At 33.4% G+C, this 27,014-nt stretch overlaps 1 protein-coding gene across 4 annotated transcripts; it reads right to left on the reverse strand.

Moving 5' to 3' along the window:
• Positions 1-814: 814 nt before the first annotated feature.
• Positions 815-22,861, reverse strand: LOC129804508 (collagen alpha-1(XV) chain). 4 transcript variants are annotated; one of them, XR_008751996.1, is made up of 20 exons: positions 21,677-22,861; positions 21,523-21,614; positions 21,245-21,442; positions 18,053-18,462; positions 10,989-11,105; positions 10,419-10,532; positions 10,189-10,353; positions 9,964-10,125; positions 9,859-9,888; positions 6,704-6,859; positions 6,399-6,641; positions 6,229-6,345; positions 6,021-6,065; positions 5,606-5,761; positions 5,445-5,531; positions 2,436-2,573; positions 2,245-2,375; positions 1,991-2,170; positions 1,608-1,885; positions 815-1,506 (listed from the first exon to the last, which is right to left on the reverse strand). XR_008751996.1 is itself a non-coding variant. In XM_055851855.1 (19 exons), coding segments are annotated over exons 1-19 (2,748 nt in total). In that variant the 5' UTR covers positions 21,679-22,861; the 3' UTR covers positions 815-1,680. The 4 variants fall into 4 exon arrangements, 2 of the variants coding, with proteins under 2 accessions (XP_055707830.1, XP_055707831.1); XR_008751997.1 differs by lacking the exon at positions 9,859-9,888 and having other exon boundaries at positions 21,677-22,860; XM_055851855.1 differs by having other exon boundaries at positions 815-1,885.
• Positions 22,862-27,014: the final 4,153 nt, after the last annotated feature.

The raw sequence follows: 27,014 nt of genomic DNA on the forward strand, positions 1-27,014 counted from the left end.
CCTTTGCAAGCAGCTTTCGTATTCATAAATCGAGATTATGCTCGTAGGGGAGACTGAGGCAGAATTCGTTACGCATAGTATGATAGACTGCGGAATGTTATAGTTTTCCTTAGAAGGCATATTGAGGAAGTCGAGGAAATCACTATAGTAAAGTTCTTCAAATATGAACATCTGGGGGATATAGATAACATATTTCTCACTCCCCAAATCTAAAGAATATTTTCAAAAATGTAACGGATAAAGCTTGAAAAAATATTTCGACCGCTCAGTATAAGAAATGAACAACTCGCAGTAGGCAAATTTTGCAGGAGAGCGATTTGAAGAAGCTGAGATTTTAGATGCAGAGTAATAGGATTTTTGAGATATAAAATCTCTATAACTTTGAAAATAATTATCTTTTAAGTATAATATTCACAGGGGAGGTAGATGATATAAAGAAGTATCTAAAAAGCGAATAAAACGATTTTTGTTTAACTTATATTCTGAGTGGTCGATTTATTTTATTAATATAGCTAGAAAAATCAAGTATTTTGTTCCACGATATTATAAGAAAATTTATTTCTATATGAAGAAAATAATCCTTAAAAAAGAACAGTTAAGTAAACTTACAATGAACCTAAGAACGTTACTAAACGTGTGACGAAATCGTCTGAAACATCTGAAAATAATGACACAATGCTGATGGAGGGCAAGGCACAAGGTAAGGCATTAATTAAAAGGTGTTTCAACGTGAATATTTGATTTGGACAAATATTGACTGAGATGACTGAAATTGGAGGAGTCAGCAACCAAAAAAAATATACACAAGTTCAAACTCTTTCTGAATGAATTTTTCCTTTATTTTTGGTGATAATGTGTAGTGATTAAATAGCCACAAATTCTACAAAAATCGTTTCTCTACTCGGAAACAAGGAAATATAACACTGGGACTTTTACAAATACAAAATGTAACAATATTTAGGCAGCTAAAATGATATGGTACAGAAAAATTTTCAACATTCTTTAACAAAAAAAACTTAATCTCTCAAGAGTTCTATGTACAACATTTTTAAAATATTAATACTCAATGTTAATTAGTAGATAGAATTAATAATCATCTATAAATACACTTTCAATACAATTATGAACACATGATGAAAGTTATCTATTTTCTCGTTTTCAATTACATCTATTAAATATACAAAAATGTATTTCTTACGTATATAAAAGGGTAAAAAAAATCTCTACTTGTTTATTTTATATATAAAAAAGTTTTTTTTTTAGTAAAAAAGAGTTAATCTTGAAATTACTAACATATGTGTATAGTCAATGGGAAGAGCATTTTTGTATTTTTTTTGTCTTAGCTTGAGTATTAGTAGGAGAGATAGTCAAAATTTCTATATTTATGTAGAAAAATTCTAAAATGTTTGTTGGACACAATTTACATTGATATGGTTGAAGTGATATATTTACAGACACATTCCTCTCCACATTCTCCTCCCACTTTACTGGCCACCAAGTGATCCTCTACTTTGTCAGATCAATTAGATGAAAAAGTTCATGCACATTGTTGGAATATTAATGCTTCTTGGTGGGACATTTTTGGTGACATGCTAACAACCACTTACCTGAGTTTTTTTTATTCAATTTGAGCGCTTTTTTTTTGAAGTGGAAAAAAATGCCTCTTATACTTGGCACTTTTTAATCATTATGCGATAGAGCCTCGATGCACAAAACGGCTAATTTATTGTCACAGGAAATCCTTTCTTGATTGAGAAGTTTGTTACTTAAGAGCGTACTGGCCAGGCCAAAAGATGTGGATGCTGACGAATGCCAAGCTTCACAGTATGTTTCCATGGCTCGTTCACCATAGATATCTGATCCATGCCAAACAGCTTTCTGTGGCCTAAATAGACACCCGAAGATGATGGGTAAATAACACTTGTACCCAATGTACACAACTTGCCCAGTAAACAAGCCACTCCGCGAAAATAGAGACTCAGCCACTTACCATGAGGTATCTGTGAGAATATTCTTCCCATTGAAGCTGTAAATACGTGGTGTTTGAGCAAAGAAACCACCCTGGCCATTGAAGATTTCCTTCCAAGAATTGAATAGCACTTCACCCCGAATATTCACAACAGGGAGTTTATGGTCTGACTCCTGCACAATTGAATCTATATTCTGGATTCTAATATGATTTAAAAAAATAAATAAAAGAAATACTTTAACAATTCCGAAGAGATTGTACTCCTTTCACTTTACCTTTCTGATAAGAAAGCCCTAAAGGTCCCCACTAATCCTGCTCTTCGTGCTTGACGATAGCAATCGAAATCAGCTCCTCGCATTCCTTTTAGGTCACCTGTATAGGGCTCATTGAGTGCAGCTATCCTTAACTAAATAGATAAGAAGGACATTTCTAAAATGACCTTTAAGACCTTTTGAATATAACTTACAGAAGGTCCCACAACAGGTTCTAAATTGTTATGCAGCAAATTAGAAGCTTGAAGGTCAGATCGAATAGGTGCAACAGGTGCATGTTGTTGACTACTAATAGGACTTGATGGTGATGTGAGAGGAAGTAACGTTCCCAACTGCAAGGATTTAGGAAATAAAAGAATTTTATATAATTAAAAAATGTTCTAGTAATTTAAATTCGATATTAGAATAACATTGACAGTAAAATGCTCACCGTATTTCGCTAATTTACGCATTTTTATTGCAATTCTTACGCAAATTCTCGATTACCGTATTACCTTATCTCATACTCGGTGGCACTAGGTGAAAATAATAAAAGAAAATTGAAGAAATAAAACGAAAATGCGATAAAACGGTGAGCAAAAGAACTGTACGATTAATTTCTCTTACAGTTTTTTTTGTTCACTGTTTATCGAATTTTCGTTTTATTTCTTCAATTTTCTTATATTATTTTCACCTAGTGCCACCGAGTATGAGATGAGGTAATACGGTAATCGAGAACATGCATAAGAATTGCAATGAAAATGCGTAAATTAACGAAATACGGTGAGGCTACGGAGAGCATTTCATTGTCAATGTGATTCTGCCCTAAAATCTATTTTTAGACCTAACAAATTCAGATAGTCAATTTCACGGTTTTTTAATCAAAAACATATATCGGCTAAGAAAACTATCTGGTTAATACAAAAAATATCCTACATTTGGACATCCTCATGTTTGTAATCATCTACAAGAATCATATGAAAAAAAACTGTTTTTCCTAGAAAATCTTTATTTTCCTGCATGTTCTAGTCATTAGGTGCTTTCCAAAAAGGCTCAGCATTTTTGTTAGCCTGTTTACATTCTACTTGATCCAACATGATACTGAATTGCCTTCAAAATTTCATTATTTTTTATTTTACATAATCCTTCCTCGAATTCCTTGAAACTTTGTAAGTTTAAGAAGGTTCATGAAGGCTATCTATAATAAAAATTTCAAGCCTCAGTCTTTTTTATTTTAGAAAATAGTGAACATTGAAATTTTCGTTTTGACAAATTATTTTGCCCCAGTCTGCCCTATTTGTTTAAAATTAGGAATCAGGAAATGAGCTGGTGCTAATAAAGTATAGGATATTTTGCACAAAAAAAAGTAAAAGAAAATTAATCTTGAAGTTTAAAAGTAATTCTCAAGATTCGTAGGAAATTAAGCTGAGAGAACTTTTCTGCAAACGCACAAGTGTTAGCCAAATTAACATTATTTTGGAATTCTTTAATTTTACAATAAAATCTTGAATATATTAGAGGTGTCTTTGCAAGTCCTATATACCCCTATACGGGCGTCAGACCTAAGGTTTAGCCTTATGGTTTAACTGCTCTAATTTCTTATCAATCACAATTTTTTTGGAAAGATTTAATTTAGAATTGGATTATTAAGGAAAATTAACCTATTAGGATTTCAAGAAGCAATAAAATTGCTCGCTATACTACGCGCTCTGCTCCTACAAGCTGTTGACCAGCCTATCATCATACAGAAACTTTCAAAATACTTGTCATTCTAACCGCTCTAACATTTGTAACATTCATGGTTGTATATAGAGGCTCTGAGCCTAATTTACAAAGAAACCAATAAACATTATTATTATTATATAGGATTTGAAGATCTTCGGGAACTGGGCTAAACCTCTAGTCTGAAGCCCGTACTACCAGAGAATACTTTGCCTTTTAAAATGATAATTGAGCATTACTGAAGGTTTTTACCATTTAAGAAAAATTCAATTCAATTTATTCAATCATTAATAATAATAATAATGCTGGCACAACATTCCATGAAGGCCACAACATTCTCACTGGATACAATCCGAATACCTTTAACGCCAGAAAAATTCCTGTTGACCTAAAGGGGATTCGAACCCGGGTCACTTGCATCATAGAGCGAATGCTCTACCGCTTGACTCATTGAGTGCCCTTATTCGATCATTAGGAATATAAAATTCAAAAAAGTAGGGGAAAGTACACTCCCTTCGGATGTTCATGCCTTCGGATTATGTGAATTTTCTTTTATTTTTCCTAAGAGACTTATAATATAAAATAAAAGAAATTCACTTTACTTTCTATACTTACTATATACGTTTTCTGGTTCGATTACTTTCTATATACCTGCACTCAACTTGCGATCCGGAAGTGTAAGTTGTCAATAAGTGTCTAATATTCATTCAAATCATTCGTTTAGCTTGTGAACCGAGAGTTACCCATAAAATTCACAAATTTTGATAAATCCTCTCTATAGTTTCACCAGCATATAATTAGGGAGCGCAAGTCTCAAAGAAAGTCAAATTCTGATATACCGTTCCATTAATAACATAAAACAGTGTTCCGGGAGTCAAGACTTTACTAAATTTTCAATATAATTCAATTTCAACTATTTTTTTCCTATTGAGTTTTTTGTTTTACATATATATGGAACACTTCTTCAGAAGGATTTTAGGAACTCGTTCTGCAGCAGTTAGAATTACGTAAAAAGAACTTACGTGTAATAAACGTGGACTATGTAAGGCAATTGTTCTTTTTTTTTCTTTTTTTTTGAGAAATAAATAAAATGTGGATTTAAAAAAGTGTTTTATAGGCATAATAACTACTTAAAAAGTGATTATTTAAAAGTCCTTAATTAAGTACCTAGTGAGAAATAGCCTTATTGTACCCAAGATCAACTACTTAATTAAGGACTCTAACAAAGGCCTTAATTAAGTTTAGTGTTAAGGCTGAGTCATTCCATATTAGTTTAGCTATTCGTCATACAGCGCTGATGTTTACTTTTGGATTTTCTACAACTCCTTAAAATTAAGTTATGGAGTTAAGAACATATTAAGTTCTTATTAAGTATTTATGCGTTAGCCGGGTTATTAAAAACTATAACTTTCTCAACTGAAATTTTGAATTAAATTGGAATGGTACACTAACCAAATACTAAGCCAAAAATTTTCATACAACAAGTTTTGTTTTAATCTTACCGAAATGTACTGCCATCCTCGAGTAACTCGTAAAAGAAGAGCCTCTTCTGCCACAAGGAACACAATTGTACCAATTGTGCTATTCAGCTAATAAAAGTTAAAATTAATTTATTACAAAATTTGACAAATTAGATGCGAAGAGATATAAAACAAAAAATTACCTTTCTAAGTTCATCGATATTTTGTACAACACTCACTCCCATTTGATTATCCCCTTCAAATGATGTAATTTGGCTGATTTGTCCTCCTTCTACGCTTATCAAACCCGGTGGTCCAGCTTCACCTTTGGCACCTTTTTCTCCCTTCTCCCCAACAATCTACAAAGCCATAAAGAATATCCCACATTAAATGGCTCAAGTATCTTCTCATTACAAAATTTATGTGTTTATTTCTGCCGAAAAGATATTAAGCTCAGGGTATATTTAGTGACTCTCCTCTTTGTATACTTGTTTGATGTGATTATATCCAAGCATGTGTTCGCAGTTCGCAAAAGCCAATGTTTCTTTGTGAAAATGTGCAATTTGTTAGTGTCCCTTGTGTACTAATGATATTAAGATGATAATTCATTTTACTCACAACTTCACCCCTATCACCTTTGTCTCCAGGATCACCTTTGATTCCCTACAAAGAAAAGATCAGCATTTAGTGAAGTGTATTGAAGTTAATAATTTATGATTTATTGAGACGTGGAATACCTTTACACTCTTTGATATTGAGCATGTGAGATTTTCGAAAGCAATTATATTGTGATATAAAAATTAATGAAGTACAATGATTTACATACCGGCCATCCTGGATATCCAGTATCGCCTATTTCACCAGGTTTTCCCGGAGGACCCATCAAACCTGGTGGCCCTGGTTTTCCTCTTCGTCCTCTTTGGCCTCGTTCACCTTTGTCACCCTTTGAATTCAATGAGCTCAGCAATTTAATCATTTACAAAATCTCTATCTTACCTTTGTGATGTTGTAGATATTCAAGTCTGAGATGAGACCCGAAGATCCTTCAGCACCTTTTTCGCCTTTAAGGCCAGGATCACCAAAATCGCCTTTATCCCCTTTATCACCCGTACACTGACACTGACTGGAATTGACAGGATCACCATAGATAACTGCTCCAGGTGGCCCTGGATCACCTCTATCACCCTTAAGACCTGGCGGACCAACCGGACCCGGAGGACCTTCAGGACCAGAGGAACCCTAAAAAATAGCAATTAGATTTTTTACACTTTTCAGATGCTCAGACAGATTGATAAAAATACCTTTTCTCCTGAAACCCCGCGAGATCCTTCATCACCTTTATCACCTTTCATTCCTTTGTCTCCTGGAATACCAGTTTCACCTTTTTCTCCAGCATATCCTTTAATCCCCATCAGATTGTTATTCAGATTTTGCATAGTGTTGACGATTAAGGATTCCTGAAAAATTTGATAAGAGATATTCCAAACAATATTAATGATAATAATATTTCATATATCTCATATTTGAATTCAAAAGCCAGTGTTAAGCCTAGATCAGCTTATAGAGGTGCGATTCCTTCATTGCAAATTTGGATTGTGGCAAACCCGAACGATATTTATACATAAATAATGCAAATTTCGTTTAATAATTCTTAAAGTATATGAAGCATATTATCGTTTTTAATCAGGAAAATTGGATGAGAAATGCATAAAAGCATCTGAAAATCTTTAAAGTCGATTATCTCGGAAACTATGAGAGATAGAGGCCTCAATCTTTACATCCATTTGGAGCCTCCTTCAGGCTTGATATGTGCAAAATTTCACTTCAAAATGAAAAAAAATTGAATGAGAAATGCATAAAAGTGCCTGAAAATCTTTAAAGTCGATTATCTCGGAAACTATGAGAGATAGAGGCCTCAACTTTACATCTGTTTAGAACCTCTGTCAGCGACCCGTGAGAATCCGCGAAGTTATTCATTACCCACAAAAAAGACGCGCTCAGAGAAAATCCGCGAAAAAATAAGCGCCCCGCGAAAATCCGCGAAAAAGTACATGCCCCGTGAAAACCCGCGAAAAAAATCGCGCTCCGCGAAAAAATATACACCCCACGAAAATCCGTGAAAAATTCGCGCCCGCGAAAGTCCGCGAAAAAATACGCTCCCCGCGAAAAAATACGCGCCCCGCGAAAGTCCGCGAAAAATACGCGCCCCGCGAAAATCCGCGAAAAAAAACGCACCTCGCGAAACTCCGAGTAAGTCCGCGAAAAAATACGCGCCACGCGAAAATCCGAGAAAAAAATCGTGCCCTGCAAAAATCCGCGAAAAATTCGCGCTCCACAAAAATCCGCAAAAAACCGCGAAAAATTCGCGCCCCACAAAAATCCGCGAAAAAATACGCGCCCCGCGAAAATCCGCGAAAAAATACGCGCCCCGCGAAAATCCGCGAAGAAATTCGCGTCTCGCGAAGATCAGCGAAAAAAAATCGCGGATCGCTAATGGTATTATGTCACCTTACAAATCTTCGAATATAGACTCACTATATATAATATAGAGAGAGAGAGAGTGCTATACACTCACTCAGTCCCGGCATTATGCACTTCGGGATTATGCTCCTGACGGAATTATGCACGTACAATTATGCAAGTTTGTCTACCATTGGGAGTCAATTTATGAAATCATTTTTGAAATACGCCTGAATGTATACTGTTTTGTGACGCGGTAAATTTGAAAACAGTGTGCTTTTTTTTAGAATAAAACTTTAATTTCTTTTATTAAGGTAAAATTTTTAAATATCCTAACCATTTATTGAAGAACTCTGGCCAAAAAGTACTGTTTGTTGAATTTCTATTAAATAGTTGAATCTTTTGTTTTAACTACTTTTACTCCGCGCGAAATTCGTTCTACGGCAGATTTATTCAAAAGGAAGCCCCTGCGGTTATGCAAATTTTCTCAATGCATAATGCCATTTCGCGTGTTTTTTCGGTCCCGAAAATGTGCTTAATCCCGGGACTGAGTGTATATGGAAAAGCTTGTCCGACGCCACTTCTCCCGCTTTTTTCCCGCCTAACGCTATTAGCAAATTTTCTTGAAATTGAAATCTTTAAAGTAAAATATCTCGAGAATTGTTCGACGAATGTCTTAATCTTTTTTAAATTGGTCTAAATTTTCTGGGCTACAACATAAACATAAAATTTTCAAAATCGCATGCTTAGATTTCTAGATAACAAAACGTGATTTTTAACCGGTTTAGAACCGGTTTTTCAAAAAACTAATGGCACAGAAATCGTCGTACGCGCGAGTAGATATATTTGAAAAAAATTTATGAAGATATCTCTTTCCAAACCAGAGATATTGCGTACTACGGACGGCCGGACCCGAAATTGCCGACTTATGATTTTCGGCATGAGGGATGTTCAAACAATATACCCTGTGAATTTCAGCTCGATCGGAGCACTTTTAGAAAATCCGAGGATTACAATAGGTGTGACTAGAAGGAATCACACCTAAAAAAGAAAATAGACCATTAGAAGTAATGAAAGAAATATTTGTAATGTACAGTAGACTCTCTCTCAAATGGGTATTTGGGGCGAAATGTCAACCGGTTTATCGATAGATTTGGGCGTCAAAGCCTTTGTAAATTCCACAAAAAGCGCTTAATTATAAAGAATCACGATAAAATAGGAAGAACTACAGCGAATTTGAGCAAATTTGCTTCATAATTAAACGTGAAAATTGTCAACAAAATTTTTCGCCCGATTGAAAAACAGCCGATTGAGTGAGAGTCTACTGTATTACAGGTTAAACTCAATTTTAAGTGTCTCATATTAGTAATAAAATTGTAACAATTGTTTTTAAGTGATTTTCAAAAATATTCTTCCCAAAAATATTAATCTGCAGAAGATAATGCCCAAGTTAACTTGAGATACAAAAAAAAAACTTTCTGTAAAATTAAGCCACGCCTCCTATAAATATTAAAATGAACCAAAATTAGTGAATTCCATTAAGATTTGCTCGTGAAAAAGTTAAATAACTTATAAAAAGAATATTCTATGCAGAAAATTGCATTATTAAAATTTATAAATGCAAGGGCCAATTCAACATTTGGTGAAGCCCCGCCCATTTGTAGCGCATAATACCCTAATTTTTTAGGCAGTGTTTTAATTTTGATTATCTTTTGTTTTGAAAAGTTGTAGGCAAGTATACTGAAGTAAAACCCAAAGTACAGCTAAAATCAACAAGATACTCTACAGAAAAATGTGGGTTGTCTTAAGGTTTTTCCATGGCAGTTTTTGTGGTGGGCGTGTCCTAAATTTTTGTAAGCGGGATTATAGAGACACATATTTTCTACAATAATTTTATGAATCTTGAAAAATATAGGAAGACTCCTACTTTAAGAGCTCAATCAAAAAGAGTAACAAAATATTCTTATAAACAAATCGAATAAGGTAATAGGCAAACCTTAAACATTCTTGAAGGATTCCAGTTGTTCTTAAGTGTAAGCACAAGTAAAAACAGATGTTAGAAAATAAATATTAATATTAAAAAAAACTCAAAGAAACTTACATAATTCTCTGGAAATCCTGGAGGTCCAGCTGGTCCAGGAGGTCCCTTCAAACCAGGAGCTCCATCGACGCCTGGTTCACCTTTTCGACCCTGTTCTCCTGGTTCTCCTCTACTTCCCTTTGAACCAGTTGCACCTCGCATTCCAGGTGATCCTGTTGCTCCCTGCAAAAATGAATCTTCTTTTGAAAAACATCTGACTCAATATGAAATTGTGAGTTATAGTACCTTAGTACCAGGAGGACCGGCACGACCCTCTTTCCCAGGCATTCCTGGAGGACCTTTGATCAAGTCTTGGAACAGTATATCATTTTTCAAAATATTTACTGCTGATGTAACATTGCAAGAGCAAGTTTCTTGAGGTTTTTTGGTAAGAAAAACAGTTTCTGCAATCTACAAAAAAATAGTTTATTTGATTTGAAGTCGCTAGAGTCATCTTGGATAATAAAAAATCTCACTTGTCTAATAGTTGTATGCAGTTCTGTATTATTTGTAATATCTATAGTTGTGCCAGGAAATCCAGGCGGTCCCGGTGGTCCAGGTGGTCCTCGAATACTGTCGCCAGGTGGTCCCTTTAAACACACCTCATAAATTAGCAACAATTTCTACAAAGATTTCCTGGTTTTACAAATTCCTCCTCATGTATTTACTCCTAGGGAAGAGTTATCTAATACCAATTAATTGACTTGATCATTGGGTGTTTATAAATAAACAAAATCCATTTCCATGAAGCAACTTTTTCTGATAAGATTGGCCTCATTTGAAAGGTCTTTTCATCCTCCACAATTCCCTCGCACATCAGCATTTCAAAATTCTAACAAGATTAACTCGCTGAGTGGTAAACAAAATTTTTAAAAGACGGAATTGACTTTTTTCTTTTGCCCTCTCAGTCTCAACTTAAACTGGAATAGTGCAATCTTTTTTTTTGTTTTATTTAGAGAATTGAATTCCAGACACTTTTTTATTGGTGTCGCATATTTAAATCAGATTAACTGGGTACAAGTTATTAATCAATTCAAAGAACTTACTCGCAGTCCCCGATCACCTTTTTCACCTTTGGACCCTAACTCGCTGTCCAATGAACCAAATGGATCCGATGGAATGGAAAATGTGTCTGTTGGAAATCCTAGGTCACCCTTCTTTTTCTGGAAAAAAAGTCAAGATATCACCAAAAAAATTGTAATTAGTCTGAGATCAAAAGTTGCAACGTGTTGTGACATGTGGAGAAGCATTAAACTAAACATATCCTAATATTATTTACAAAGTGATCATACCTATTTTGCATGATCAGGCAGCAAGATTGTAGGAAACATATTTACAATTTGTCAGCCCTAAGACTAATCAATACATATCTTCATGTAAAAGTTCTTCAATGTGGGGGGAAGAGGCCAGGAAGGGGTTTTCCTGGAATCAAGATTATGATACCTTTTTTTTATGAAATCGAGAGATTCCATAAACATTTCAAAGGAACTGTTGATTTAGTAAATTGCATTCCCACTTGAATTCAAAGCTTGTTTTAAATGAAACTCATAAATATTATATTTAGAAATTTAGGTTTTTTTTAAGAGTAGAGAGACATTAAGTAATATGGATCAAACAAAGGTTATCATTTTGAAAAAAAAATCTCTAACGTATTTTAATCGGCAAAACAATTTATAAGAACGACTCGATATCAATTATATTCTAAGTTGACTTGAAACGTTAATTTGGCTTCACTGCTAACAATAAAGCTGTCTACACACTAAGCAAATTATTGCAATAATAACATTTCAAAGTGACATTGAAATGAAACTTCAATATTGAAGAGAATATTGAAACCAATATTTCAATATTCGCCTACACACTAAACAAATTGACTTCAATATTAAAAATTCAATATCACAACTTATTAAAATACCATTTTAGTTAGAGATTGAGTTTCTTTCAAACATCGAAAAACTCTTGGAATTAGTATGTTTATGAACAGGAAGACATCTCAGAATATCATCGTAGACAGGACCAGAGATTCTGCTGTATATCCTGCTCAATTCATCCCAGAAACCCATCTTTGTCAGGACTTCTCCCTTACTTCCTCCAGAAAATCACAGATCTTCTGGGATTTTGTTGTATTTTATGTCAAGCACGCCCGAAATACTCATGTTGGTCAGAAGATTTTTCCTGGTTCCTACAGGAAATCATAGATCTTCTGGGATTTTCTTCTGTATTTTGCCAAGAATACCCAAAATACCCAAGTTGGTCAGAAGACAGAGGACTTCTCCTGGTTTCTCCAGATAGATCTTCTGGTATCTACGAAACCAAGAGAAATCTTCTGACCAACTTGAGTATTCTGGACGTAATTGACAAAAGATATAGGACAATCCCAGAAGATCTGTTGTTTCCTGGATAAACCAGGAAAAATTTTCTGACGAACAGAAGTATTCCGTGCGAACTTGACAAAATGCAGAAGAAAATTCCAGAAGTTCTGTGATTTCCTGGAGAAACCAGAAAAAATCTTATGATCAACTTCGGTATTTTGGGTGTTCTTGACAAAATACAGAAGAAAATCTCAGAAAATCTGTGATTTTCTAGAGAAATTAGGAGAAATCCTCTGACCAACTTGGGTATCTCGAGTGTCCTTGATAAAATGCAGAAGAAAATCCCAGAAGATCTGTAATTTCCTGGAAGAAGCTAGAGAAATCTTCTGGCCAATTTGAGTATTCTGGCTGTATTTGACCAAGTGCACAACAAAATTCCAGAGGAACTGTGATTTCTTGGAGGAAGCAGGTAAGAAGTGCTAACCAAGCTGGAATCTTGGGAAGATTTGTCAAAATGTACAGCGAAATTCCAATAATCTGGGATTTTCTAGAGGAAGCAGGAAGAGATGTGTCCTGACTTGGATTTTGATCTTGGATGTGTTTTCATTCATAAACAAGGAAATCCCAACAGTTCTGTGATGTTCTGAATGAAAAATATTCCAGACCATTAAAAAATATTGAAGAAAATATCAAATCAATTTGATATTTAGAATTTCTTTGAAATTTTATCTCAATATGACTTTGAAAATTTTTATTGACATTATTTGACAAGTAATGAAATAAAACATTGAAGAAAATGCTCCATATTGAAAGAAATATTGCAATAATTGCCTACACACTGGACAATTATCTTCAATATTGAAACTTTCATGTCAATAAATCTTTGCAATGTGGAGGCAATCCTTGTCAATATTGGATATTGAAAAGAAATATTGCAATAAATTTTGTCTAGTGTATAGCCAGCTTAAAAGGATCAAAGTTGATCCAGATTTGATCCTTTTTCAAAGGACGGATCAAATTTAAAACATTGAATTCACATTTATCGTAGTAGAACATGTTAATTTGATTCATCCTTTGCAAAAGGATGAAATTTGGATCAATTTGATCATTTTATTTTTACCATTGTTATCCTGAAAAGTTAGGAATTTTTGTGACAAAAATAGATTTTATTTTCCGTGAAAATCCTTGAAAAATTTTTCTGAAATTCAATTTATAAGAATTTTTTATTCCCCTCTTAGATTCCCCAAATGTTTCAGCTTAAAACCAAATGAAAGCCTTAATTCTTAACCCTTTAACGACGAGACAGCTTTCGCTGACCGAAAATCAGCAATAAAAGTGAAACTGATAAACAAAATCAGTATAAGGTCTTACATCTAGCCTTAGAAAAACCAACAAAGTTCCGATTCTGAAAAATTATTTTCTTTCTGGGACACCGGTGTTCCAATCGTCCTTAAGTAAAAGATCTAAGACCCTTCAAAACGTTAGAAGTCAAGAAATTTAGGAAGGTTTTCTTTTGAATTATTTAAGGCCAGCTTTTCAATAACTCAGCCCCTATGGCATCAAACGTCTTAAAGGTCTTAAATGTAAATACGTTATTTAGATACTTAACATCCGGATTTTCAACGGGGTAATTCTTAGAGCAGTGTCTGAGGAGGTTATCCGAAAACTTTGTGCCAGAACAATACTAAACTTTGACTCCGATCTGGCAAGGTAAGCTTTCACGTAGTAGGGGAGACCGGGGTACAATTAGCCAGCCAGGGGTAGAAGTAGACAGCGGATTTTTCTCGTTTCCCTTAAAATGTACATTGAGCAAAGTATTTTTTAATGAAAGCAGAAACATACATCTCCATATTCCCAAAAATATTTATAAGTCTGATCCTGGTTATCCTACAATTTAGTTAAGCATTTTTATAAAATGGGTATAAAATTGTAATTTTGATGTTACAACTTTTGGCCCAGCATTTAGTTTTCTAAGTTTTTAGTCAAAATCTCATAGTTTTACTTTGTTTCTGGTTTAATAAACTTAATTAAAAGATATTTTTCAGATGGATAATAATTATCTAATTTTTTATATAAGATAATAAACACTGAAACAGCCCTCGGGGAAGATGCAGCCACTCTTTCGTGGCGGGATAAAACTATTGATGATTTTTCACTAATACCTGGATAATTGTTAGATGAAAAAGTACTATTGATATTCCAAGCAATATTGCCATTTTGATGAGCAATTTGTGAAATAGATTTTTTCAAGATATTTTCATCAATTTTGCCGCAATTACAAAAATGTCATAAAAAGTCGGCTAAAGTCTTTTTCTTTAGCTTTAAGTGACATTTAGCATCAGTGGGATTCAGTGTATCAAGCGAAACAATATTTGGTATCCCCAGTTTAAAATTTCGTCTGGAAAACTGGTGGAAATTAGCACCCTGAAAGTGGCTATATCTACACAGGCCGGGGCAAGTGTAGCCAATGTGTCATACTTTTTTCATTATCCTCTCTAGAAAAAGTCAAGAATTTTAGAGCTTTGAACTTCATTGTTTCATATAGCCAATATCCTAATGCTACTTATGAAACATAAAAATATTAGACAAACCTTATCATTTTTTCACAAATCATGCGCGAAAAAAAGCCTCATTTGCTGGCTAATTCTACCCCGGTCTCCCCTACCGTGGAATGTTTTAAACCCGTCATTGATCTTTCTGAGTAAGGTGAGGCATTGATCTACTAAATTTTCCAAAAAAAAGACCTGATATTGCTAAAGAAAATGAAGTTTGTAGAGACAGATAAATAACAAGTAATAATATTCAAATAATAGATACAAAATTCAGTAAATATGAAATTGAGATATTTTATCAGGTGCACATGAATGAGACATCTATTACACAAGAATTAAAAAAATAAATACACTAACGTGAAGAAAGTATAAAAGCGAGTGATGATCAGTTGAGAATGTTAATAGTAACAACGAGTTCTAAAGATGCGTTTTATATTCATTACCGTTTTTGCCGCTTCGACATTTTTGTCAGGTTCTGGTAAGACCTTCGCTTAGCAAAAAGTCTGAAATCCTTTTCATTACCACAGAGAAGTTCATGAAATGGGTCCTGTTAAACTTAATGTGACAAGATTTAATATATTAATTGCCTATTTGTTCTGTGTCAAATGAAAAAAAAATATTGTTCGTTTTAGTCCTTTTGTAAAAATCTTCAAAAAGAAAGCTGAAATATTTTGATTTGCATTTAGCACTTCCCGAGGAACTGCCTGATCCGGTCGAAAGCATAACAGCGATACAAGATACAGATGAACTCAAAATTTTGGACAACGATGGTAAGTAGTGGTACCACGGGCTTTCTTTAATTTTTGGGAATATTGGAGTTGAGACAGGGAATGTCCTATCTCTTGATGTCCTTCATTCACGAAGGTAACTGAATGGCGTCCCTCAACTTTACCTCTAAATCGAATTTGCATATGCATCCCGAGTTAGCTTATGTTAAGAATCTCACCTAAAATAGGCTGATCTAGGCTTATTACTAGCTTTTGTCATAATAGTGTGACGTCAAAATAACATTTTATCATTTTCTATGTTTCCAGAACTCGTAAAGCTACTTGATGATTTCCTGGTTTATATTAAAGGCAAATTAGATTATTATAAGGAAGTATCAAAATACTTAATAGATAAAGCCGCGAAACTTATGAAAAAACTAAAAGAAATGAGAAAGAAACTATCTGAGAAAACCCGTGGACTATTCAAGAAAATTATGGATAGGCTCAAAGATATATTTGAAATGATTATCGATAAACCATAGGATTTGATAAAGAAATAACTCCAGTTACTGCAATCAGATTTGTATCACTTAATTGGCATAATAAAGCAGCAATTTAAAAAAATAAAAGGTTTTTATATTTAAGGCATTGCAACAAAGGTATATTGTCAGTGTCTATAATTTAAAATGACCAGTGATAAGCCCAGACAAGTAACTCGAGGTGCTTGCAACTTGAAATGCGTGAAAATTCGATTTTGAGTTAAATTTTGGGTGTAATGGGTCTAGCCCACCTTTTAGATCAGGAAAATTTCATAAAGTCGAAATTCGGATCCCTTTCTTTTTCACATATTTTGCATATGACTATCTCATTCTTTTGCATACCAAAGTCGATTAAGCTAAATTGAATTTAGAGTGATGTTTAAAGGAAGAAGAAGAGTGCGAGAGAATGAGATAAACATATTCAAAGCACGTGAGAAAGAAAGGGATTTGAATTTCGACTTCGTAAAATTTTCCTAATCTAAAAGGCGTGCTGGAGCCATAAGGAATCGCGTCGAGCAATTTGTTGACTCGAAGCGATTCTTTTCCTCCAAAACTTCAACTCACGATCGAATTTTCACGCATTCCGAGTTACAAACACCTAGAGTTATATGCATAACCAGATCGCCTGTAAAGAATCGCAACTACAATAAGCTTATCTGAGCTTTATCACTGATTTTCATTTAACTTTTAGGGCATAATCCAAAATGACGATACGTTTAGCTCTAAATCCCTAAATTAAATAATAAAAGGTGTATTTTGAGTGTTAGATTACTTATTTTTCCATTATATACCAATATTAATCACTTAAATTGAATATATAAGTAACAGAATTCAGGACTATTTATTATGCCTCCGGTACATACCTTGTAGATCGTGAAAAAATTATGAAATCAAAATTCGCACCCCTTTCTTTCTCAAATATTTTGTATGTGTATGCAGTCTTTCGCACTTCAAATTAGATTGAAATTGAACTAAATTGAATTTGGCGTGATGTTTAAAAGAAGAAGAAGAAGAGTATGAAAGAGTGGGAGAGACTTATGCAAAAGGATTGAGAAAGAAAGAGACACGAATTTTGATTTCTTGAAATTTTCCTAATCTAAAAGGTGTGCTGAAGCCATTAATATTTAATATGTTTTTAAAATATATCAGTTTCTATTATTTATCTGTAAGATTAAAAGGTAGGATTTGTTTAATTTTAGAGGTAACAAAAATGATAAAAAATAGCTAGGAAAACAACTGAAACTGACTACTTTTTCTACACAAAAAAGGGGGTGCGATTAACACTTTTTCCTCATAACTTTAACAATTTTTAGGTGTAAAAATATATCAACATTTTTTAATGTTAATTTTACACCTTTCTAAGGGAAAAATTAACATGAAAAAGGGTTAATTTAACCCCTAATACACCTAAAAAGGGTAATATTCACACCGATTTCGGATCAATATTGCAGGGTAAAATTAACATTTCCGGAATGTTATTTTAACTTTTTCGGATTTCTCTCAGTGTCCCAATTATCCTTTGTTAAATATATGCATTTTAATGCTATATTTAAGGTTTATAAAACTATAAATATACAAGAAAAATATCAACCACTTTAAGCTAAAACTTAAGCATAATATTCAATTGTACTCTGTGTCAAATAATGCAGAAGTTATAGCCAATGTTTTACTGGATTAAACACTTCATTGATCTTAATGGAAATCAATTCTGAATTAATTAAATACAACTTTTTGTGCTTTAGAAGAAGATAACGCAGAATTTATATCTTAATTTGTTGCAGCAAAAGATTTATTATGCGAAATCGCGTCCCGAACAATTTTAACATAGTGAATGATGTTAATTGAAATTCTAACTCCTTGCAACCATTGCACAATTTTATGTGGAAAAACTTGATCATGCGATAGAATCTCTCAATTTATCATAAACGCAATATGTAATCAAATTTATTTCTAATTGGCATTAAAATAGATAATAAAATATGCACTTAAGAGTAACTTACAAAATCCGGCTTAATGCATGATCTCATGAGATGACTGACGGGATTGCCATAGATTTTGAGAAATTGAAAGGATCCCTCAATGTTGCCCCTGAGCTTTGGTCCCGCCTGACCTACAAACAGAGTTGAGGCAGAATCGAAGGTCATGGCAGTAGGTTGACGCTTGATTTTCACCGTGCTGAACTCATCACAGTCCAAATAGAACACAAGAGTGTCGTGTAGAACTTTGAAAGCAAAATTGAACCATTCCTTCGTGTATGGAATTTCAAATGCGTACAATTCGCGCGATGAATCATACGATGGATCAGTGTAATAAAGTGTTATGTTCATGAACTCATTCAACACCGGTGAAAGGTGAACACCGAGTTGAACTATCGTTTCCAGAGGATTTACCACACTGAATATGTATCCACCTGAAATTGAGATAAAACATGTTTTGATTAAACATTTTTTTCTTGAAAATTTCACTGGGTAACTACAAATTGTCACAAATATCATTTGGCTTCTATACATTTATTTAATATTCCATTATATTTAAGTTTTATGTTCCTTTCTATCATAATTAGCGTATCGTGTGGAAGATTTGTATAAATTTTAAACATAACACAGATTTTTAATCTCGCACTTTCTTTTTAATCTGCATATTTATTCTTTTTGAACAGATTCCTCATTTCCGGAATCAGATTTTGTTCTTTACGAAAACTAGGTTTTAGTCTATTTATTGTAATGCATTTATTTCTGGTATATAATAATTAATTTGCACTGATTATAATAAATCATTGTCAAAAATTAAAAGTTACATTTACTACATAAGTATAACGTTCTATAAACATTAGCATAATTTTAGCAATTGTTTGGGTTTCCGTTTGAAGCTATTAAAATCAATTTTTGAATAGTTTTGAAATAATTAAAAGTATAGGGTAAGTGTGCCAAATTCCGGCCAGCTTGCAATTTCGGCCACCTTTTTTGTTCCTCAAATTTCCATGAACTTTTATATTTTACGTACTCTAGAGATTATACAATGCAAAAGAATAACAAAAAATGTAACTTCGATAAACGAGATGACGTGAAAAAGATATTGGAAGAACTCCGGAAGGACAAGGAATTGTGAGAATGATGGTGGCCGAAATAGGGTACCAAAGCTATGTCTATATTTTTATTCATTTTAAAATGTATTAAGAATGATTTTTAGAGTAAATAAAGACGGTAAACTCTTTACAAGGTTCCAAACAACACTCTTTCAGAAGAAAGAATAAAAAAAATCAATTTGGCACACTTACTCTAAACTGATCTCAATGTTCGTGATGCATTTCGTCGTGTAGGTTTGGCCAAATCCCGAAAGCCAACATCCTATGAAGAGATAAAATCCCGAATGGGTTTGAAATTCCGAAAGGCAAAATTCTGAAAAGCCAAAACCCTACGAAGATATAAAATCTCGAATTTGGCGTAATTCCGAAAATAAAAATCCCAAAAAGTCAAAATCCTTTGAAGAGAAACATCCAGAATGGGTTGTAATTTCGAAATCCAAAATCATATGAAGAGATAAAATCCTGAATGGGTCGAAGTCGCGAAAGCTAAAATCCCGAAAAGCAAAAATCTTACGAAGAAACAAAATACCGAATGGTTTGAAGTTCCGAAAACCAAAATCTCGCACGGGTCGAAGTCCTGAAAACCAAAATCCTTTGAATGGGTCAAAATACCGGAATCCAAAATACCGAATGGGTCAATATCCTTGAAGGGACAAAATTATACAGAGGATGTGTGGAATAACTTTCGAAGCCACAGAATATTTCGCTTTGCCTCCGAGAAGCGCAGGTGCAATCGCGGGTGCACCTATGACATTTTAAGGAATTCAAGATTTTAGCTTTTGGGGTTTCGACCTTTTCGAAATTTGGTTTTCAGAATTTTGGCCGGGAAAATAGGTTAATGGATTGTTACGGATCTAGTAAAGTGTTTGATAGGTCTTGCAATTTTGTATAACTTACGTTCAATTTTGAAATATCAAAATCAGACATAGGGTAAAGTGGTACAAGTTGGACAGGGTTTTTTGTCTTGATAAATTTAGTACTTCATTTTTATTTGTATATTTTTAATGCTTTAGTTTTATAATTTGGTTCCTTGTGCTTATGGCTCCGGCACACCTTTTAGATCAGGAAAATTTCATGGAATCGAAATTCGAAACCTTCTCTTTCTCACATGGTTTGCATATGACTATTTCATTCTTTCGCTACCAAATTCAATTGAGCTAAATTGAATTTGGAGTGATGTTTAAGAGAAGAAGAAGAGTGCGAGAGAATAAGATAGACATACTCAAAGCATTTGAGAAAGAAAGGGAACCGAATTTCGACTTCATGAAATTTTCCTGATCTAAAAGGTGTGCCGGAGGCATTAAAAACAAATTTTGTACTGTATTTATCAAGAAAAAAACCATGTCCAAATTGTACCGGCGAATTGTCCAACTTGCAACACTATGTCCAACTTGTATCACTTTACCCTTATTATAAAAAAATTTATCAAAAAGTTGTTTAAAGAATATTTTGGTATTGTATTTCGCATATTTTAATGTTCGATAAGGATTTACATATTATATGGTACTCTAAAAATCTTTTGTAATACTTTACAACTCATCTGAACATGTCGACTAAACTTACACGCTGAGAAGAAAACAGAAAACTGGGATTGGATCGCGAGTTTGAAAATTATTCAAAATCGTAGCTCACCGAAAGCTTTAGGAAGGAAAAAGAAAAGCTTTTACTCTATGCTGAACTATCTCCTGTCAGCTGATGATCACCGGACATAACTTCATATCTCTTTATTCTGATATTAACTGTTTTTAGCAATTTTATAATATTTTTTAATAATTTTATTTGAAGTAAGTTATTTTGAATTAGAAATAGCTAATTTGTGAGATAATTTAATTTATTTGTACACAATAAAAACCGAAGAAACATCACTAACTTATTCATATTGTTTTTGATCTCATTTCTAGTGTATTAAAAGAGTTATAACTCGGCCTTCGTATGATCACTGCACGTGGCACTAAAATGTTCTGCACGATATCACTAAACATTTTAGAAAAATCGTTTAAAAATATCAATAACCAATCCAAATGTTTTTTGCACTTCAAATAAATTATTTTGAAAATAACGATTTAAATTTACTGCATGCACTTTTCACTGAACTTCAGAACCTCACCTGAAAGCGACTCAAGCCTAATTAATCCATTTATGAGAAAATCATTCAGTCGTTCAGGTAAAATGAGCCGATAGGGCGTCTTAATGTCTGCCTCCTTTTGGATATTGAGCACGGGAAAATTATCGTTGTCTGTGATGAAAGCCACACCGTCATTTGGCAATGCAACAGCATCCAAGAGATTGTATTCCAGGAAAGGATCTGCGAGACAATTGTGCACAGAAATAGAATTAGCGATATTGCTGGTTTTTTTTTTTGGATGGGAAATAGTGCGGGCATACCTCTGGGTTCAGAGTCAGCAGCATCACCTCTGATGGCAGTCTCCTGGCCGAGAAGCAGTGGAATGATGATGAGTTGTGTGATGATGCCTCTCCTGCAAAATACGAGAGATTGAGGTGATGGTGGACGAGGTTGTTGCAGGTGAAAAGCAATTACATGATGCCCGCACACTCCCTCGCGAAATTCACTGAAGTCTCAACGTCTTCCCCCTGCTGCCTTTTGGCCACTTCACCGACACAATAGATGTACTCTCTAGGCTCTTTTCCTCACAACACCAACAGCCATGCCCAGTGAATGATGGTTGTATCAACACTGGGTGAGTAGTTTTGCATATAAGAGTTGCTTTGGAGAGCAAAATGTGCTTGGCGGTTTCGGATAAAAGGTGGAAAAATTCAAAAAACCGGTTGAACATTTAATACACGCCACCAATAGACATCATCACCATGGTGATCACTGACAAATCTAGATTTCCCCTGACCACAAATCCCCACTAAACGATAGTCTCCCTGGGAAGAATTCTTCAATTAAAATGGATTTAATATGAATTAATTATTGTTCCTCGTGCTGAACTAGCAATCTTTTGCATACATTATTACCAATTGTCCGCCCAAAATCATATGCTTCCCATTCAAATGGTGTACTGCCCATAAAATCCCTCACTCATTGAAAACACTTTGCAGCCCAAAAGAATCCCACCCAAAAAGCTCCGCACTCCCAAACTCTATATCAAACAATTTTTCCGGGAGGAGAGGAAGGGATATTAACCAATAAATCTTCTTCTCAACTCCTAACGCACCTTTCCATTCACAACTTCTCGTATTTCAGGCGCCTTTTTCAGCTCAAAATACAGAAATTAAAAAAGAGTCACGAATATCTTCCACCTCAAAATCTTCACTATCTCTGTTTATCTTTGCAAATTCTTCGCGAGGAGAGATTGATGGAAAAAAAATCCACGCAGGCGCCTATCTGCCATTCTCCCGAGATGACAGAGAATATCGCAAGAATTACCATCGAAATGGCACTTAAATTGTCGCCAGACTCTTTTTTGTACTCTCATGGTGCGCTCACCCATTAAATTAGCATATTTACTCCAATATTCTCCATAACTCATAAAATAATACCATATACACAATTTCCGCACAATTCCCCCTACAATGTTTGATGTTTAGTTTGGTGCGTTTTTCGAAAGGAATACCTCTCATCTCTTTAATAAGATCGTAAACCCAGGCGATATAAAAGCATATAGAGTTCAAATGGATCTGAGATTCTTAATTAACGCAAACATCTATCATCTGGTTTTTCTTGTTCCAAGATCCTGATTTCCTTGTGAGTAGACCTAATTTTGAAAGATATAATAAAAACTAATGATTCTATAGATTGGATTTTAAAATAATTATTCTACACAGCCGACTAATGCAGTAGGCCCTCAGGTTTACCCCCGTGATCCAATGTGTGCAATTTCATTATAGCATGCTATTATATGCCATTATAGAATTAGTAGGAGAAATTTTAGCTTAAGGGGTTATGTGGGCCACAAAACATAAAAAACAAGGCATTTTATTTAAATTAGTTTTTCTATTACAAAAAAAAAATATAAATTTTAAGGCATAATATTCTGAAATTTTCATTTAAAAAATTAGTCGTTGGGATCTGGTTAAAAAAAACCTTGCTTTACGGTATTAGACACGACTATTTAGAGCAGGTTCACCTGAAGTCAAAAAAAAAATTATTTCTTGTTAGCAGATGAGTTAAACTAGTCCTTAAGGCCTTAAACAAAGGATTTTTGTTTCCGTGATTAAGAGCACCAAAAATAGTTTTTTTCGTACAAAATTCTCATAAAAATTCAAAATAATTTTTTCCATAAATTACTTGTTAAAATACAAGTTTAACTAATCGGCTGGTAGGAAATATTAGTTTGCTGACTTCCAATGAATCTACTCTGACAAAGATTATAACTACAGTAAAATAAGCTTTATCAAAATAGGTCTCCGAAAGTCAGTTCTCAACGGCTGAATTTTTAAATTTTAAGAAAATATACTATAAATGTTGTACTTTTATATGTTAAGAGCTTAAATTAAATTCTTAATATTTTGCAAAAAATAGAAAAAATATGCTGTTTTTTTATTTTGTTAATATAGTGTAACCTCTTAATAGTGGAATATCAGCGCTGTAACATCCAGAGTTTTAAATTTAAGTGGTAGGTCTTACTTCCTTTTTTTCGAAATTTCAGGAACAAGAGATCTTAAGTTTGTAACCTGTATTAATATATATTACTTCTTACGTTAGAGAGATTTATTTTCTTATTTTTTGCAACTAAGTACAACATAAAAAAAATCAGATGAGATAGGTATTTATGAATTTTATGCTACAAAACGAAAATGGTTGACCTTACATACCTATGTAACGTTATTATGCAACGAGCTTTCTTTTGGGAAACATATTATTAGCAAAATTTCAATCAATTTGCTAAAAGCAGGAATATAAACGTAAGGAATATAAAAGCTACTTAAAGTGTAAGCAATGCAGAAGAATATTTTGGGAAATAATTTTAGGATCATAGAAGAGAACTTGATTGGTTGAACTAAAGTTTTAAATTGAATAAGGTTGAGCTTAAAATTATATTTTTAAGCAGAAGAAGTCATTAAATTTGAAGATTCATTTAGTTCATTTTTCTGTGATTTTATAAGACAATAATGAGATAGGGGATTGACTTTCCATTTTGGTATAATTTTTATCCTTTTATCATGAAATTGGACACATTTTTATTTAATTATAGAATAGAAAATGATGGCTTGGTAAAAATTGTAAGACCTTCCCAGTTGTTCCATTTTTATTTAAATCTATAGAGCAATTTTAATGAAAATAGTCAACATTGGGATCAGTCAGATTTGTGAAGTGTTAAAAATGTTCAAGACGTTTCATTATTATAACAAGCAAAAAAAGAAATAAAGCTTTAAAATCTTAACTTATATAAACATCATAAACACTGATTACTGAGTGGTTGATCCTTGTACCAAGTTCTGTGTAAACGTATTTTATAAAAGCTTCTATAAAAAGTAATTAGGAAAATAATTTTCAAAATTTTATTCAATTATGTTTGAGTTTTCCAAAATATAAATTTGAATAAAACTTTGAGAAACTTTATTTAAGTACCAGTTTACAAAAACTAGAGAATAGAAAACCGAAATGGCAGATATATTTATTATTTTGTATTTCTTTTTGCAGTTGGTGTAATTGTACCAAATGTCGGCCAGCTTTTAATTTCGGCTACTTCTTTGGGTTTTTAGTTTCTGCATACTCTAGAAATTATAAATGCAAAAAATAGTAAAAAATGTTGGTTCGACTCACGAGATGATGTGAAAAAGACTGGAAGAATTCTGGAAATGCAAAAACCATGAGGATCAAGGTGACCAAAATATTACCCAAAGCTATTTCTATATTATTATTCATTTTAAAACGTATTAAGAATAGAGAAAATAAAGATGATAAACTAATCTGTAGCTCCAAGCAACACTTTTTAAAAAGAATTAACAAAAATATCAATTTGTATTAAAAATATCACATATCAAACTTAAGACATTGACGATTGCATGCAACTTACCGAAATTTGGTACAATTACCCTACATCAAGCAAGACACCTCTAAATTCTGAGATGAAACTTTAAGCTTTAAATCTTTAAATTGCCTCGGATGAGATCTACATTTTTAAAACAAGATCATTTATTTTAGAGCTAGTTACGATGACCCTATTAACATTTAAATAAACTAATTTATGGGAACCTCGAATACATGAATAGCTTTTAACACGGAATTAAAAATCCTTAACTTTTACACCATAAATTAAATCTTTAGGATATCTAAGTCTTAGAATTGGTCGAATACTTTGAAAAACAAAAAAACTTTGAGCAATTTTTTTTCCATTTTCGTGGCTTAGTATTAGATGATTATATAACTCAATACCAGCTACAGAGAACTAGGCGGAAATGATAACTTTTCTATACTATCGAATCGATAGTATCGTTAAATTTATATCTGATAGATTCAGCAAATATCGACCTTTTACGCATTGTTGAGCCATTTATTGTGATATTTTTAAAAGAATGTGACCTTTGTAAAATATCTAAAATAGTTACAAAAAGTGCAGGTATCGTTTAAATTTTTCAGAATCGACAGTCGATACTATCGAAAAGAAGTTATCATGTCACCCTTGATTTCCTTCAAGAATAGTGATATAAAATGTTTTTTTTTGGGTATTATAAATTCAAACATTCGATTATCAAGAATTCTGTGATAGCTTCATATTTGTTTGAGTTATGCATGAATATCCTTTTGAATCAATTTTAAATTATACTTAAATCCGCTAAAAACTGGTCTATCATACTATTATGTCCTCTACAATTTGCACTGTTTCTTATTAAAATAAAATATATAGAGGAAAATATAAAATGAAATATAATAGAGCGCTACTTTTGGACGACTTAAGCTTCGAACAACACATTTTTAGGTGTGATTCCTTCTAATCACATCTATTGTAATTCTGGGATTTTCTCAAAGTGCTCCTATCGATCTGAAATTCACAGGGTATATCTTTTGAACATCCCTGATGCCGAAAATCATAAGTCGGCAATTTCGGGTCCGGCCGTCTGTCCGTCCGGCCGTACGTAGTACGCAATATCTGTGGTTTTTTCCTGTGTTCTTGATGGATTTTACACATAGCTCTTTTCTAAAAATTTGAGGCATTGTATCAGTAATTAAAATATAATATTATATTGGACCAAATTAATTTAAAACACATTGAAAAAAATTAAATGTGCGAAGCTTTAGTCGTTCGAAGGTAGCGCGCTTTCCCCTCTATATATATATTTTTGAACAGTCAATCAATCAACCATTTGACACGAAAACAGAATCTGTGAATTTTTTCAATACTATAAAATTTTCAGCCTGAAAACATTGGATCCCGTGGTGGATTTGAATTGGACTTTAGTTCGAGGAGAGATAATACCCACCAAAACAATGTATCATCCTCTTTGTCCCACACTCTGAGCCGGGTTTGGTGTGAAGAGTGAGACAAAAGCACGATGTAACATTTTCAGTACATTACAATTTGATGCATTTTCTATAAATAAAACAGCAATACATAAGAAATATTATTTACCCATTTGGAATAACAATCGAAAATAACGACATGTTTTGTCTGGCCTAAGGAGTTGCTTATATGTTAAACAATTACTCCATTCACCATCTTTATATACTCTTTTCAAATCAATTAGTTACTAAACACATTTCTTATCACGAAAAACCAAGAAATCGCGCTAAGCTAATCGCAAACGCACCGGATGAAGCAATCAATTATTTAATTTTTCACACCAAGACTTCATGCAAATTTATTAATTTTTAATTAACTTTTTGCACCTTCCGAGATATAAAATCTTCGTAACTTTTTAGGCGATCAACCACACAAATATGGCATTCTCCAGAGACTGAGATGCCAAAC

The sequence above is a fragment of the Phlebotomus papatasi genome, chromosome 2, assembly GCF_024763615.1.
Source record: "Phlebotomus papatasi isolate M1 chromosome 2, Ppap_2.1, whole genome shotgun sequence".
In the NCBI taxonomy this organism is placed as follows: Eukaryota; Metazoa; Arthropoda; class Insecta; order Diptera; family Psychodidae; genus Phlebotomus; species Phlebotomus papatasi.

What these genes read in the sequence shown, in the direction of transcription:
- LOC129804508 (XM_055851855.1), bottom strand. An exon ending in AAGGTGATAGGGGTGAAGTT is followed by an intron (nt 5,762 to 6,020) that starts GTGAGTAAAATG and finishes ATGGCTTTGTAG; the next exon opens with ATTGTTGGGGAGAAGGGAGA. An exon ending in AACCTGTTGTGGGACCTTCT is followed by an intron (nt 2,376 to 2,435) that starts GTAAGTTATATT and finishes TTATCTATTTAG; the next exon opens with TTAAGGATAGCTGCACTCAA.